General features: G+C 40.1%; 2 protein-coding genes across 2 annotated transcripts; one reads left to right on the top strand and one right to left on the bottom strand.

The window, feature by feature from the left end:
• Positions 1-2,836: 2,836 nt before the first annotated feature.
• On the bottom strand, positions 2,837-6,994 carry LOC120720738 (major histocompatibility complex class I-related gene protein-like). Its single transcript, XM_040010507.1, has 7 exons — positions 6,763-6,994; positions 4,655-4,915; positions 4,196-4,474; positions 3,784-4,086; positions 3,511-3,612; positions 3,225-3,242; positions 2,837-2,972 (listed from the first exon to the last, which is right to left on the bottom strand). The coding sequence occupies exons 1-7, from the start codon at positions 6,809-6,811 to the stop codon at positions 2,923-2,925; spliced, it is 1,062 nt and encodes a 353-aa protein (XP_039866441.1). The 5' UTR covers positions 6,812-6,994; the 3' UTR covers positions 2,837-2,922.
• Positions 6,995-10,318: 3,324 nt separating this feature from the next.
• LOC120720739 (major histocompatibility complex class I-related gene protein-like) lies at positions 10,319-12,666 on the top strand. The gene is made up of 4 exons (XM_040010508.1): positions 10,319-10,894; positions 11,330-11,439; positions 12,084-12,188; positions 12,398-12,666. Exons 1-4 carry the CDS (start codon positions 10,638-10,640, stop codon positions 12,490-12,492), a joined length of 567 nt encoding a protein of 188 aa, XP_039866442.1. The 5' UTR covers positions 10,319-10,637; the 3' UTR covers positions 12,493-12,666.
• The last annotated feature ends 2,777 nt before the right edge of the window (positions 12,667-15,443 follow it).

Here is a 15,443-nt window from a genome sequence, read left to right as displayed (position 1 = left end):
CAAAACCAAACATGATAAGTTTGGCAAGTGCAGGAGACACGACACGGAGGAGATTTGTCATTTGGGCTGCACAATGCAATGCGCATTGTTGAAAGCTGTACGGTGCAATAAAAAAAAATCAGCGAAAAGGCGAGGCAGTGACGGATGAACAGCGGGACTACTGTATACTGTTTATTAATAAACAAAACATACTCCTGTATGACAACACGCATAAATTAACTGCCTACATTAATTCATTGTAAACATACCTTCTGACTGACACTCCCCTGCTGCCTCTCCGGGCTGTCCCTGGTCCTCGGGGGAGAAGTTCTCCACGGTCCGCACCATATTTCCGCTAGTCTCCTGCGGGGTGAGGAAGGGGTCCAGAAACCCCATGACCGCGAAGAACTTCCATCTCCTCCCCGATCCTGCTGCAGACCCACTCCTCTTCTCCTTCTCTGTCCTTTTCTCCTTATTATAGGTGTCCCTGAGGCTCTTCCACTTTCTCCTGCAGATGTCCTCTGAATAAACGCATTATCTGGTTAGCGGAAAGGTATTTGTACAACAGTGGGAAAATCGCGGGACAGTAGGCGGGCTTGCTAGCTTTTGCACGGCTTCATCGGGTCAGTCTGAAAATTAAAAAGAAGAAGGAATGAACTTACCAGGTTGCCTGATCTCCTCACTTATGTGTCTCCAAGCTAGGTCCTTTTTATTCCTGTCTCGGTAGAAATAGTAGCTGGCATCATACAGCTCGGGGTGATTAGCCACAGCACTGATTAGCTTTTCCTCCATACTGAATGAAGAATGAAGGGCTTTGGCTGGATCTGCCCCTTTGACCTAGGTCAGAGCCACGTCACCAGGCTCCTGATTGGTTGTCGCGGCGCGATTTGACGCTGGAGTTCAGATTTTTCCAACTCGAGCGGTAGACGCGAAACGCGCATATGCACAAAATGCAACACAAAAACTCACGTGCGTGGTTTTATTCGCGCGTCAAACGCGCCAGACGCGCTACACTGACGCGCGTTTCACGCGTTTGCCGTTTTCGCGACGCAAATCTGCTTCCGATTTTCGCGGGACCCGCAATCGCGCGTCGTCGCGCCTTTCCATTGACTTTACATGTAAACCTGACGCTCTATTCGCGTCCATCGCGTTCGGTGTGAACACACCGTTAGAATCAGAATTTTTTTCTGGTATTCTTTATTTGTAGTGTGAGTACAAGAAAAATAATTATTATAATATGATGTGTTAAATTTGTTTAGATCAGAGGAATAAGGAAGGATTTGTCTGTGTTTCAGTTTGGCTTAGCTGTAGGCCTGAGAGTGTGTGTAATTGTTTAGAGGGAAAGGAATTTAAGGACACTGGGGGTCTGCCTGTCATAAAAGGAGACAGGAAGCTACAGTTGGGGGTAGCTGATGCTTGTACCTTTAATAAAAACTCATAATTGTTATAACTTAGAAGTAGGTTTGCAGGAGACTCTCCACCTTATCTGTAAATGTAAGACAACAAGAGGCCAATGGCCTAGTGGATGCAGAGTGGGGGTCTCAGTGTTTGTAATGCATTAACTCTGTTTTCTGTGTTGTGTAGAAGAATTTGGTGTAGCTTGGGTGAGGAGATTACTTTTATGACCGGCAGGAAGTCACGTACACAGAGACACACACACACAGTGCTTTGACTGTTACACTCACACACCCACATGCACACAGGCACTCATGTGCTCATGCATACACACACAAACACAGAGTTTGCTGTACACCATGGGGGTTTTATGATGGGGTCACTTCTATAAAGCTGGCTGTAACAAACAAAGGAGTGCAAGATCTGCAGAGAGACACCGGCCTTGCACGTCTCCCCTTCTAGAAGATGCATGCTTAAATGAAGATGAATAAAGGTTTTTGTGAAAATGACTACTGAGTCCGGTGCCGTCTCTGGATGCCCGAGGAATAAAAAGAACCGGGGTGAAACTGATTTCGTAACAGTAGTTAGACCTGAGAGCTGCTGTGACAGAAGGCCAGAAACTGTAGAAAGAGACACTTATATCAGTGATGTATTTTGCATATTTTCTTTTATCCCTAATCTGAACAGTGTCAAGCTGTTTTTACTTGCAGCTTCAGACAGTTTGTTATCAGATCCTTGCTGATACTCCCATCTGATAGAGAGAATGTTATCATGTCATATAGCAGTTGTAATTTTATATGATTCCTCATATAAAACTTTACCTTCTGAGCTAAAACAAAAATATTTTCTATATAACAGTAATGTTCAAACATCAAGTTATTTAAATTGTTTGTTTGAACACATGAGACAGAACAGAGTGAGGAAGTTATAGTGGAATCAAAACAACAGTTTTCTTTGTTTGAATCAAGACAGCCAGAGGTGGTCAAAGATCAAGGTCATGAGACCTCACAAATCAAATGCAGGAAATCCCGGGTTAGTCATTTTCACAGAAAAATAAAATAATAAACTCATAACATTTTATTTCCAAATGAGAGTTTGTTGCTGTCATCCTTCAGATGTTTTGGTGTCATTTGAAAAATACTGCATGCTTTGTACACTGCCAGCGTCTCAGTGAAATAACACACTTCAGGTCTAACAAACTGTCATTGTCAGATGCATAAAAATCAATAAAGTTGAAACATTTAGTTTAGCAAATGTTTTAGCAGACTTGTGATACCGCTGCATCGATACAGGGATTACATAGATCATACTGAAGCAGAAGTCATAATTGCATGAAACATGTACACACAGTAGCTAGATACAATTATATGACCATGCACTAATGTAGAGGAAGTGTAGCAGCCTGTTCTCAGTGATCTGCAAAATATGATCATCAACTGTGTTTTATTAACAGGTGTGTTTAATATATGTCTTTGAAATGTGGAAGTGTCTGCAGCAGCTGGAGGAAAGTCATTCAGACAGTAAAGTGAAGAACTCTTTGCAGGACAGTCAACTTTGTGGATTTAGTCTCTCAGACTGCTCAGAGCCATCGTCAGGAGCTGGAAGATAAAAAATACACAGTTTACAAATATTTTATCGTTTTGAAGGAGATCATTTGTAGTGATTGTTGGTTTCTGTTTGAATAAATGACCCTGCTTCCCAGGGAGATCAGTGGCATTCAAGTGAGCAGAATATGTATCATGAAACTGAATGAATCTATACTATGTTTTCACGTAAATCCTGATTATAATGTCTCTAATCACATTCCACATCTGAAAAATTACAAATTAATAAAAGCAGATTTTACTTACGGGATGTAGAGCATACCCCTGAAACAAACAAAAATAAACCATATCAGTTATTTTTTGTTTTGTATTTTTCTTGATTCCACAAATATCTTGTATGCATTTCCTTTGTAATGTACTTTTTTTCTTCACACATCATCCTTCTCATGCCCTGTAATCATCTCACTGTGGCTCTGAGCCTTTTACAGTTACTTTAGAATTTAGGTGTTTGTGTCCAAACTGATCTGGCAGTAAGATTTCGGAGATGAATTGAAAAACTAAACTCAATATTTCCCGCATTCAGATTTCTCACCTTTCTTCTTTTTGTAAGCTACAAATGCCACAGCTGTGACAATGGTGACAGTTAGAACAACCACTGCAGCACTGATGAAGGTCACAGTGTCAGCTGGCTTCTCTGTTGAACAACACATGGCAGCATTTTATAATATTAAACAGAAAACTGTGTCGACACCAAGGAAGTTGAGAAGTTTGACATCTCTGAGTGAAACAATAAATGACACAAAATCATTACTATTCAGTCATTACAGTTACTCAGACATTAGTTTGAGTAATCTTCTTGTCTTACCCCTGTTGGTCCTGATCACTGTTTTGTCCAGTTTGGTGACGATGTCCTCGTTCATACCAGAGAGATGAAACACACAGTCGTACCTCTGCCAGTCTTCAGGTGTGACTGATGAAACATTGAGATCAATACTCATCTGGAAGCTCCCATCATTGTTGGGGAGGCTCTCTCCAGGATCCACACCTTCATGAATCTCCTCTCCATCTTTCCTCCAGAACATCACGGCTCTGTCAGGATAGAAACCTGTAGCATGGCAGCTGACTGGAGAGGAGGAAGTTTTCTGGATGAGAGACACTGAGGGAAAAACTGCAGAGAGACTGGCAGTTGTTACATTCTTTATTTTATTTTACTCTACCTTTGAAGCACAAACCCATATAAAGTTTCTATTACATTTCATTAGATTATGTAATTCTACCTGCTGTCTGCAGAAAGCTCCTCCCATATCGCAAATACTCCTTTAAAAACTCAGGGCACTGATGGCCTAAAAAGTTTTTATTTGATTCAAATCGACGTTCATGAGCATCAAATCTCATTTTGGTGATGACAGCCTGTGGTTTAGGAGCGATCCATGTCAGTGTCTGCGAGTCAAATGCGAGAAAGTCTACTCCGCCATAGCCATACTGATCATATCCATTAATCTCTCCAGTCTCATCATCCCATTCACAGCCACTCATCCTTTGCAAAATATGAACACCTGAAAAGAAAGACAGTAACAGTGACTGTGATAAACCTGTAAGATGTCAATACAGCTTATACCTGAAACTATACCTTTACCACAAATAAACAATGCAAAAATAAAGGCTTTTTAAAATAAAAAATGAAAAATGATTTAAAACAAAATGTTTCAGCAGTAACAAGTAAAACAAATCTGTACCTTCAGTTTGGTTTAAACGTTGCCTCAAAGTCTCAATGGTAGCCTTAAAGAAGTGATGAATTTTATTAGATTGAAATCTATACCACTCCAGGTCCTGAGGATGATCCTCAAAGAATTTAATCCAGTCTTTCTTTGGTTTTGCTTCTCTTACACTGTTGGAGTCACCTATCTGAACTTCATCAACAAATGCAACAACCACAAACTCAGGAATGCTCTGAGCTCCAGGAGTTTCAGTGAAGAAATACTTCAAGGAGTGTTTTACTGTAAAATTGGGAGAAATCTGAATTACCATACATTCCTATTATATAGGGTTTTTTTTGTATCATTACCATATTTTTCAGACCATAAGGTGCACCAGATTATAAGGCGCTCTGTCAATGAATGGGTCTGTTTTTATAAATAAGGCGCACCAGATTATGAGGCGCATTAAGCAAAACAAAACAGTCAGATGAGTCAAACTTTACTCAACTCATTCTTCTTGCTTCCTCCACTTCCGTACCATTGATTCATTAATGTTGAATTCTCTCACAGCTGCTCTATTCCGGTTTTGTTGCAGTATATTAATGACTAACCTCGTATTGTGGATTGATTATCTCAATTGTTCTCCTGACTGAAGTTCGGTCCGTTTACAGCATCCTGCCATGCGATTGCATTTGTCCCTAACCATCAGGAACCCTCAGGTTAACTTTTATCGAATGGAAAAAGGTTAGCGTTCATCCTCCAGCTTCAGTGTGCTAATGTTATGCTAACATAGCTGTGTCACTAGCAATCACGTAGTACATCATTATATACCAGCTAGTCCAACTTCAGTAACCCTACAAAAGTCACTGCTGTTTAGGTTTTTGTCTTCATATATGTTGGAAGTGATAGCAGAGCTGTACGTTTTAATTTTTTCAGAAATCTCTCAGTCAGAACATGGTATATGATGTTTAGGTGGAAACTAGCGAGCTAACTTCCTGCTAACTTCCTGCTAACTTTTAACTCTGTTAAATTTAACAAATTCTGTTATAATGGGTGCCTGGATGTTAAATCTAATCCTTACGCCTGGTAAAGCAGCAACGCTGATCATTTTATTACAGATGAAAGAATTTAGACAGTTTTTAACTCTCAGTGATGCCGCAGTGTTCTTTTGACTTTGGGACCTGAAGTGGACAGAGTTTTGGACCCAGATTACTCCACGAGGGTCCTGACTATGGTAGCCATAATGCTCTGACAATACATCAAGCGGTGCGGCTTTGTAGCTTACCAAAGTCATACTAAAACATTTTTTGACAGAATTTTGAGCGCTGTGTACCGCATAAAATCAGTTCAAGGTCATTAAGTACAACCAACATTCATACATAAGACGCACCAGATTATAAGGCGCATTGTCGATTTTTGAGAAAATTAAAGAATTTTAAGTGCACCTTATAGTGCAGAAAATACGGTAGAAATAGTTTCAGATTCAGCATTGTCTTCAAAAGTATTAGGGTGAAAAGAAACTGAGAACCTACTCACTGATGAAATACTTTTAGTGTTGTGTAAAATTAAATTTTTGCTAATAACTCTTCTCTAACTCTTTATTCTTACTACTCCAAAAATTACATTGCAAGTACATACAGGAAAACCATACCACATTCTTAAAGCCACGTTTACAACAAAAGTACATTCACTGATAATATTAATTTCTCCTACTGAGACTGTGACATTTCAGGGGTGCCCACATCTTCCTTTCACCACCACTCACCTTAAGAATAAAACAGAATACTTTTTTGTTATTGCACTAACATACAGCTGGTGTTATAAAGAAACTAAGAATATTATTATTATTATTATTAAGAAGTAAAGAAGAGTGAGAATTCTTTGAACAAAACATCTGTAAAAGCATAGCCACAGTTGCTGGTCTAAAATCCCTCTTCTATATGCTTAAATATCTCCCTGTGCTGTTTTGACAAGTTAGGTGGTGTTAGCTGTCAATGTCAGTTGTTGACACTCTCCACCAAACAAACAAATGAGTAAAATGGCGACAGCTCATAGTAAAACTAAAAGACCATGTCTCTTGCAATTCAATCTCGCATAAATTAAGAGAAATATTTTTTTTTAATGAAAAACTTGAAATATGAGCTTACCTGGAGATGCAACATGGCAGCAGAGGAGTAATATGAGCACACACTTCATCTTTTTTTTCCATTTTCACGTTCATTAACACAAGAAAAACAACAGACCAAACAACTGGGAGTGGTAAGGTTCCCTATCCAAAGTCCGTATTCTGTTAGGGTGGGCCAAAGTTATCTGAGTCAGAAAAAATTAAACGTTAAACAGACTATGTGCCTCCTACAGTCTCCTTGTTTTTCCCATGGCATGCACACAGGATGCCATGGGAAAGCATAGAACAAACAAAACAGAAATGAAACTCTGGTTTTAGATACTTTGGAGAGATTTATTTTTTATGAATGCTACTTCTGCTGCTTCAGTTGAGTTGCAAATGTTGCAAGTTTGGTGACAATTGGTTTGACACAGGATGTAAGAGGACCCAAGTCAGATGGACACCAGGTCCACTCGGCCCAAATATAATGATTTCAGTCTTCTTTTCATTAAAATGTAAAATATTCAGAGCCAGCCATGCTCTGATATCCTTAAGACATTCTAAAATGCCTTAATGTCTAAAATTTAGAAAAAGTAAATGTAATGCCCTATTGCTGGATTCAGACAATCAAGCTATAAGTATTCATGCACAGAAATAATTTAATTTCTATGTTTTATTTTTAATTATTGGATCAAACAGTGGGTGATACTCTCAAGCTGGACTGTAATTGCCCTGTTTAAACTGAGCTACTTCAGAAGAAGAAGAAAGTGTACTTTATTGGTCCCCGTGGGGAACACAGGGTTTAAATCCAGCAAGAAGTAACAAGGGAATGGGAAACAGGAGGGAAAAACAGCTGGGACTAATCCTACATTAAGAGACCGAAAGTAAACAAAATAGTAAACATTAACAAAGGATGCAGGACTGTCAAAATAAAACAGGAAACAGGAGACAGGCACAGAGACGCAGACTTGACAAGGAGACATGGCTTACAGGGGAGACAGAGGGAACATGAAGTGCAGAGACAAGAGTAACAAACTGCGACATGGGGGCACGACTGACAAAAGAGATTCTAGACAAGAAACTAGAAAAGGGACGTGTAGCAACCAAAGAACTAGAAAACACCAAAACATATAACCAGAAACTTAACTAAAACAAAGAATGTTAATAATAAAAAACATCAACACTGAATCACCAGACTCAGGACCACAACGCTATAACTGAACAAAAATTAATATTAGAGAAAAGATAATGAATTTTACTTTTTTCGGGGAGAGAGGGTTGGATGTTAGAAGACGTATCAGATGAGTTAATTTTTGCAATGTCTTTCAAAAATGGTATTATTAATACAGATATAATTACTGACCACAGAAACAACAAGGTAAGTGAAGTTTAACCACACACACAAAGACCCGCCAATTTCTGAGGGCGAGGTCATTGGGGCAGTTAAACAACTCCTTGGTGGCAGAGCCCCTGGTGTAGATGAGGTCCGCCCCGAGTTCCTCAAGGCTCTGGACATTGTAGGGCTGTCCTGGCTGACATGCCTCTACAATGTTGCGTGGAGATCAGGGGCAGTACCCCTGGACTGGCAGACCGGGGTGGTGGTCCCCATCTTTAAGAAGGGGGACCGGAGGGTGTGTTCCAACTACAGGGGGATCACACTCCTCAGCCTCCCTGGGAAAGTCTATGCCAGGGTGCTGGAAAGGAGAGTTTGTCCACTAGTCAAACCTCAGATACAGGAGGAACAATGCGGTTTTTGTCCTGGTCGCGGAACACTGGACCAGCTCTTTATCCACTCAAGGATACTTGAGGGCGCATGGGAGTTTGCCCAACCAGTCTACATGTGTTTTGTGGACTTGGAGAAGGCATTCGACCGTGTCCCTTGGGGTGTCCTGTGGGAGGTGCTGCGGGAGTATCGGGTGTCTGGCCCATTGCTATGGGCCATTCGATCCCTATACAACCGTTGCAAGAGCTTGGATCGCATTGCCGGCAATAAGTCAGACTCGTTACCGGTGGGTGATGGGCTCTGCCAGGGCTGCCCTTTGTCACCGATTCTGTTCATAATTTTTATGGACAGGATTTCTAGGCACAGCCAAGTGGCGGAGGGCTTTCACCTCGGTGGCCTCAGAATCTCATCTCTGCTTTTCGCGGATGATGTGAGGGCCTCCAGCTCACACTGGAACGGTTCGCAGCCGAGTGTGAAGCAGTGGGAATGAGGATCAGCACCTCCAAATCTGAGGCCATGGTTCTCAGCCGGAAAAGGGTGGAGTGCCCACTCCAGGTCGGGGATGAGTTCCTGCCCCAAGTGGAGGAGTTCAAGTATCTCGGGGTCTTGTTCGCGAGTGATGGGAGAAGGGAGCCGGAGATCGACAGACGGGCTGCAGCTGCAGTAATGCGGACGCTGCACCGGTCCGTCGTGGTGAAGAGGGAGCTGAGTGTAAAAGCGAAGCTCTCAATTTACCGGTCGATCTACGTCCCTACCCTCACCTATGGCCACGAGCTGTGGGTAGTGACCGAAAGAACGAGATCGCGGATACAAGCGGCAGAAATGAGCTTCCTCCGAAGGGTGGCTGGCCTCTCCCTTAGAGATAGGGTGAGAAGTTCGGCCATCCGGGAGGGGCTCAGAGTAGAGCAGCTGCTGCTCCACATCGAAAGGAGCCAGCTGAGGTGGTTCGGGCATCTGACAAGGATGCCCCCTGGGCGCCTCCTGGGTGAGGTGTTCCAGGCATGTCCCACCGGGAGGAGGCCCCGGGGCAGACCCGGACACGCTGGAGAGATTATATCTCTCGGCTGGCCTGGGAACGCCTTGGTATTCCCCCGGATAAGCTGGAGGAGGTGGCTGGGGAGAGGGAGGTCTGGGCCTCTTTGCTTAGGCTGCTGCCCCCGCAACCCGGCCTCGGATAAAGCGGATGAAGATGGATGGATATTCTAAAAATCTTTTCTTGTTGATCCCATATTGTGCAACTAGTCTGTCAAATGGAATAAATTCTGTTCCCTCTAATATATGTTCTAAGTATTTAATTCCTTTACAACTTGAGAGCCACACCAGACAGTGCAACACTGTCACTCGCCTTCCATGGTCATTGACAAACTCCATTCTGGGAAATTAATCATATTATTGTTTTGTAATATGTCAGGGTTATTCCAGATAGGTGTACGTTTGCATGGGATTAATGAAGACTCCGTTATTTTTAGAAACTCCCACCATGCTGTCAGAGAAAAGCTGATGTTGATACTTTTAAAGCATTCATGTCTTTTGATGTTTGAGCTAATAAATGGTAGGTCTGAAATCTCTAGATCATTGCATAGTGCCTGTTCAACATCTAGCCAGGGCTCATCTAAGAAGGTATGTTTTGTCTTAAACTGCTCAGTAAGGATGGGTATCGTTTAGGTTTTATCCGATACTGGTGCCAAACCGGTACTTTTGAAACCGTGCCGGTGCTTAAACGGTGCTCGAACCGGTGCTTAAAGAATGGAAAACACAAACTTTGTCCTAAAACCTCTCATGTTGAAGCAAAGTGTTGTCAAAAATAAGCTCCTAAGAATAACTTATAATATTTAAATTCCCACTAAGATGGATCAATTACAAAATACAGTGTTTCTTTATGTGTTTCTGTGTGCCATTAATAGGTGGGTGGGTATGTGTGAGTGCATGGCTGGTCCTGAGTTTCGGCTTGCTGAGCCTTAACCCCTATGGGCGGGCAATGGTCATAGAGGGTGAGGGAGGGGTCCACACTCCCTACTGCTCACCCCTGGGAACTCAAATCTTGAATTCCAGCCACACAGATATCATTCTTCTACTGTGTTCTTTTTTTCATCTAATATATACACTACACACACACCTCTCTCTTAAAATATAGTTTTCTTAATATCTACATATTTGTTGTTCTTCTTTCCTTTCTTCCCCATTTTTACAGTTGAATGTTTACTTCCATCTATTTGCACCTTATCTCTTTCCAACCTTCCTTCTCTCCAGTTATTCCATCTGTGTCTCTCCTCCAGAAGACTTCCTCCTCTCCAGTCAGCTGCCACGCTACAGGTTTCTATCCTGAGAGAGCCGTGATGTTCTTTAGGAAAGATGAAGAGGAGATTCATGAGGGTGTGGATCCTGGAGACATCCTCACCAACAATGATGAGATCTTCCAGACAACTGTTGATCTGAATGTTTCATCAGTAACATGTCACAGTCCGACAGATCTGCCTGAGAAGTTCTGCTTTGTTCTCCCCCTCTCTCTCTCTCCCTCTGTCGCCTCTACTAAAGGGAAGAAGCGAGACTGCTCTTCGCTGGATCGTTGCTTGACCTGCATTTCAGGTTCTTGTGCTAATGCTTTTGTTTCCCTGTGTACAGACCCCTGGACCTGCCCTTGTTCCCTACGGAGTTTCTGGTGTGAGAGAGGAGTAAATGACTGGTGAGACGCCAAGAGAGACTGAAGAGGAGTGAGTGTTCTCCTGCTTTTCCCCGTGGATTCCCTGGAGCCCTGATCCACGCACGCTTTTATATAGCACTGAGTCACTGTCACACATTTCACCTGGTGTTTGTAAATAAAAACCCTGTGTTCTTCCTTTGAGCAAGGAGTCCTGCGTTTGAGTCCCCCCAGTGACCGTAACATAACACCTGACAACTGGAGAAGATACGACTGTGTGTTTGAGCTCTCTGGTGTTAAGAACATCATCACCAACCTGGATAAAACAGTAATCAGATTCAACAGGAGAGAGAGAACTGGTAATGATTAACTTAGGAGAAACACATTTGATTTATTTTGTCTGCTGAGACTGTGGGTTAATATTTGAATGTTTTGTCTTGTTTTTTGTTTGGACTCTGATCTTAATTAGTCATTACCATAATAAAAACTAATAGAGATCATAACAGAGTAGAAAACTTATTATAACTGAATTTTAATTTAATTTTCAGTGCTTATATCTAATAAGTTTTCTTGGTTCAACATATATGAGCTGTTACTAGTGTTAAGATTAATAAACAACTTTTTAAATGTAATTATTGGACTATGTAATTGGAACTTCTAAATTTCGAAATTGATCAAAGAATTTCTAATCCATAAAAACTTTGGGTATTTATTTTTGGGCTGACATTTGGGAAGCTGTTACTGAATTTAAGTGGCACTCCTGTGAAAACCTTTAATTTAACAATATGCATCTCCTCTGCTTAACAGATAAAAATGTTCTCTTATCTAAATATTCTATAGTATTGCGTGTATAGTTGCGTCAGTTGAGCCTCACATAGAGATTATAGTGCAATAACCTCCACTCACCATTATGTGAGAGTAGCTAGATGAATGCTACAGGGTGGACTTCTTCTATTCTTACCTGCTTAATCTGCACATTTTATCTGTGTTTTTCACTGAGCAGAGAATCCCTCTGACATGACAGCTTCAGTCATTGCTGCAGTGTTTGTTGTGCTTATTGTCATCGTCATTGCTGCTGTTGGATTTGCTGTTTACAATAAGAAGAAAGGTAAGAGATTCAAAGGAGCTGGGATCATCAGTCAGTGAGCAGCTACAGTGCATGGCTCAGTTACATTATTTCTGCAGCATAGCATATGTTAGACTTTTTTTCTTCATATTTAATAGAAAGTTTGATTTTAAATTATTTAAAAGTGCAACATCTTGATATGAAACAATGATTTTATTAAAATTATACTTTTTCTTTTGTGGCCCTTACAGCTCCTGAGAACAGCATTGAACTTTCTGTGAGATCATCTGGATGTGGCGTTTTCAGTGGGAGAAACGTTTTGTCATTCATCCAAATGACTTCTTAGTCTCAGCTGAATGTAGGTTTCCCCAACCTTATAAACATTACATTTGCATAATGACTGAAACTAGCACCACTGAAGGAACAATGGGCTGTAAGTTCAGTTTCATGATAATTAATATGCAAACTGTTATGACCATTGATCAGTTATGGACTCTTGATTCAAAAGACCATTTAGATAAACGGAGCACCCTGTATTTAGTGTTCACATGGCAGAAATGTTCCAATTTTAATTTAAACTCGTTTTGTTCTTTAATATTTTGTTTTGTAGAAAATCTTTTTTCCTGTTGTTATTATTTTAAAAGGATTGTTCAATCATTTAAGGCACTTGCACTGGGTTCATTGTTATGATTAATTTATGCGCAGGGGCCCTAGAAGACAGTAGAACAGTCAGTCTTTCTTTTTGTTTAATGTTTTCTTCACAAGGTACTTATAAATGTGATGGTTTGCTAGCATTCGTTTTGTTTTGGCCAACAAAGAATAAAATCCAGTCAGCGTCTGATCCAACCTCTCCCCTCCTTATTTCATGATTTGTTTTGGTTCAGGCGTCAGCTCTCCTGGTTGCCAAGCATTAGAACTAGAAGGTAGGATGGCTCTTTTAAACAGTAATCTGGGTTTCAAAAGAGAAAAGAGACAATTTAAAAATTAAACTCACAGTGAAGTCCACATGAAAGAGTATTAGTTTTTGTACTTCATTTCTAACTAAGTAAACACAGAAACGTTTGACATCTACTGGCCAATTTGTCTTTGCCACATCTTGATAATACTATTCTGTGAAACACAGATGCAGACGAGGCCTGTACAATTTCAAAGCTACTTATTGTAACAGATTTGCAATAATTGTGACAACAGATGTTTTGGAGAAATCCTCATGCAAACAAGGAAAAAAAATATGGAGAAATATTGCTGTTTAAAAAAGCAGGCTGTGACTGTAAAAATCACTGTGCTTCAGCTAAATTCTTCCTCTGTTAACATGAGTGCTGTGTTTATTGTAATAACCACACAGGTTTCCAGCTGTTTCTGGGCTCAGTTGACTTTGCTGCCCGCTTTGCTTGCAGCCCTCAAACTTTGGATGTGTTTGACATTTAATCTTTCTAGAGCTCATGAGATTCATGGAGCCAGCAAGGAAGAGAGGACTTTCTACCTATTCCTAAATAAAACAAACAAACAAAAAAACCCAAAAACGGGTCAAAGCAATTCTGCCACCCGGTCTAAAATGTACATAGGAAATATTATATAATTATATAAGTTGTAGTATATTATATATGTAGCTGTCCACTGGTTAATTAGATAATCACATGTACTCAGGGACCTCACAGCACAAGCATTTTAGAAATACTAACTGATAGCATGAGAAATATTAATCCTGACAACAACAACATCTAGTTTAAGGGGGAAGAAGTAAATGAATTACAGAATCTGACATAACATTTTTAACTCTGGAGATAGCTCTAAGATATTAAGAGAATGTGCTGAACATGGAAACTAAACACTGGGAAACTAGAAACAGAAACACTTGGAAACAAGGAGCACAGAACTAGGAACAATGGAAAACCAGAACCACAGAGAAACTCACTGAACATGGGACGCTGCGACAACGGACAGAAGGAAACACGGGGCTTAAATATACAAGCAGGAAATGTTATGTTATATTATGTTATGTTATGATGTGCCGCATCAGTTAGGTTTTTCATGGAAATTTTATCTGTACACATGTTGTCAAATAACCAGAACCTACTGTATTCCTATTTATACATATTATTTTGAGGTGGCGTTTTTATGGAATCTACACATTTTACTATCTTACTTTTACAAGTTTCTGGAAAAACTGGAATAAATTCATCTTTGTGTTATAATCACTTTAAACTTGTGAATTAATGATCTTTGTCGCTGTGTTTAACGTCTGGCGACATCTAGAGTTGAAACACATTTATTTAAATGCACAGTTTAACAAATAAATCTTTAACCACCAAGGGGAGCCAGACCTCATTTAGAAAGGCAAACTTCTGGCACCCCCTTACATTAATGAGAGGAACTACTTTTTTCCTTTCCCAAGACAATGCCTAATTGACCATCTACTTATTACATTAATCCTAGAACAATAACGACGGGTGTTTTTCACCCAAAGTGATAGTGGTAGTGTTACAAAACTGCATATTATTGTTCTAGAGCTATGAATCAAAATTAAAAAAACAAACTCTCATAAAAGATCCATCTATCAGTCGATCCATTCATCCCTATCGCTAAGGGAGAGGCCAGCCACCCTTTGGAGAAAGCTGATTTCTTTTGGTCACCATCCAGAGCTTGTGATGATGGGTAAAGGTAGGGACGTAAATCCACCAGTAAACTGAGTGCTTTGCTTTTATATTCAGCTTTCTTCTCACCATGATGCCCCAGTGTAACGTTTTGCAAAGCTGGAAGTTTGGTCAGTAGATCTTTAATCTGTAAAATTTTTGAACTGTAAAAATGTAAAAGGAAACATTTTCATGAATATTACAAAATTTCTATAATGATTACATAAAAATACTTGTACCTATACTTATTGAAATAAATAATAAACAAATGATAAGGGTATCGACTATATTGTATCACCCTATACTAAAATAAATATTTGTATATTATACTACATTATAACCTAATAGTATGTAGTTATTGAATTAATAGAGCTGAGATAGACAGTAGGCATATCCATATTCAAGTCTACTATAAAAAGAGGACAGCATGACAATAAATACAAAGGGTTCACCGTGAAGTGCAAGCCACTCATAAGCCTAAAGAATAAAAAAGGCTAGATTGGACTTTGATTTTAAAGAAAAAAAACATTTAAAAAAGCCATCAAAGTTCTGGGAAAACATCTGTGGATAGATAAAACCAAGATCAAGCTTTACCAGTATGATGGCAAAGAAAAAAACACGGAAAAGGTGTGAAACAGCTCATGATCCGAAAAACAAAAAAAAG

Source organism: Simochromis diagramma, unplaced genomic scaffold (genome assembly GCF_900408965.1).
Source record: "Simochromis diagramma unplaced genomic scaffold, fSimDia1.1 OVJJ01000594.1, whole genome shotgun sequence".
Lineage (NCBI taxonomy): Eukaryota > Metazoa > Chordata > Actinopteri > Cichliformes > Cichlidae > Simochromis > Simochromis diagramma.
Note: the sequence above shows the minus strand (reverse complement) of the source record. Positions and strands in the feature narration are given on the sequence as shown.

What these genes read in the sequence shown, in the direction of transcription:
- LOC120720738 (XM_040010507.1), bottom strand. Translation starts at nt 6,811, where the DNA reads ATGAAGTGTGTGCTCATATTACTCCTCTGCTGCCATGTTGCATCTCCA. An exon ending in CTGCCATGTTGCATCTCCAG is followed by an intron (nt 4,916 to 6,762) that starts GTAAGCTCATAT and finishes CCAATTTTACAG; the next exon opens with TAAAACACTCCTTGAAGTAT. An exon ending in AGTGATCAGGACCAACAGGG is followed by an intron (nt 3,613 to 3,783) that starts GTAAGACAAGAA and finishes GTTGTTCAACAG; the next exon opens with AGAAGCCAGCTGACACTGTG.
- LOC120720739 (XM_040010508.1), top strand. Translation starts at nt 10,638, where the DNA reads ATGTTTACTTCCATCTATTTGCACCTTATCTCTTTCCAACCTTCCTTC. An exon ending in CAACAGGAGAGAGAGAACTG is followed by an intron (nt 11,440 to 12,083) that starts GTAATGATTAAC and finishes TTCACTGAGCAG; the next exon opens with AGAATCCCTCTGACATGACA. An exon ending in TGTTTACAATAAGAAGAAAG is followed by an intron (nt 12,189 to 12,397) that starts GTAAGAGATTCA and finishes TGGCCCTTACAG; the next exon opens with CTCCTGAGAACAGCATTGAA.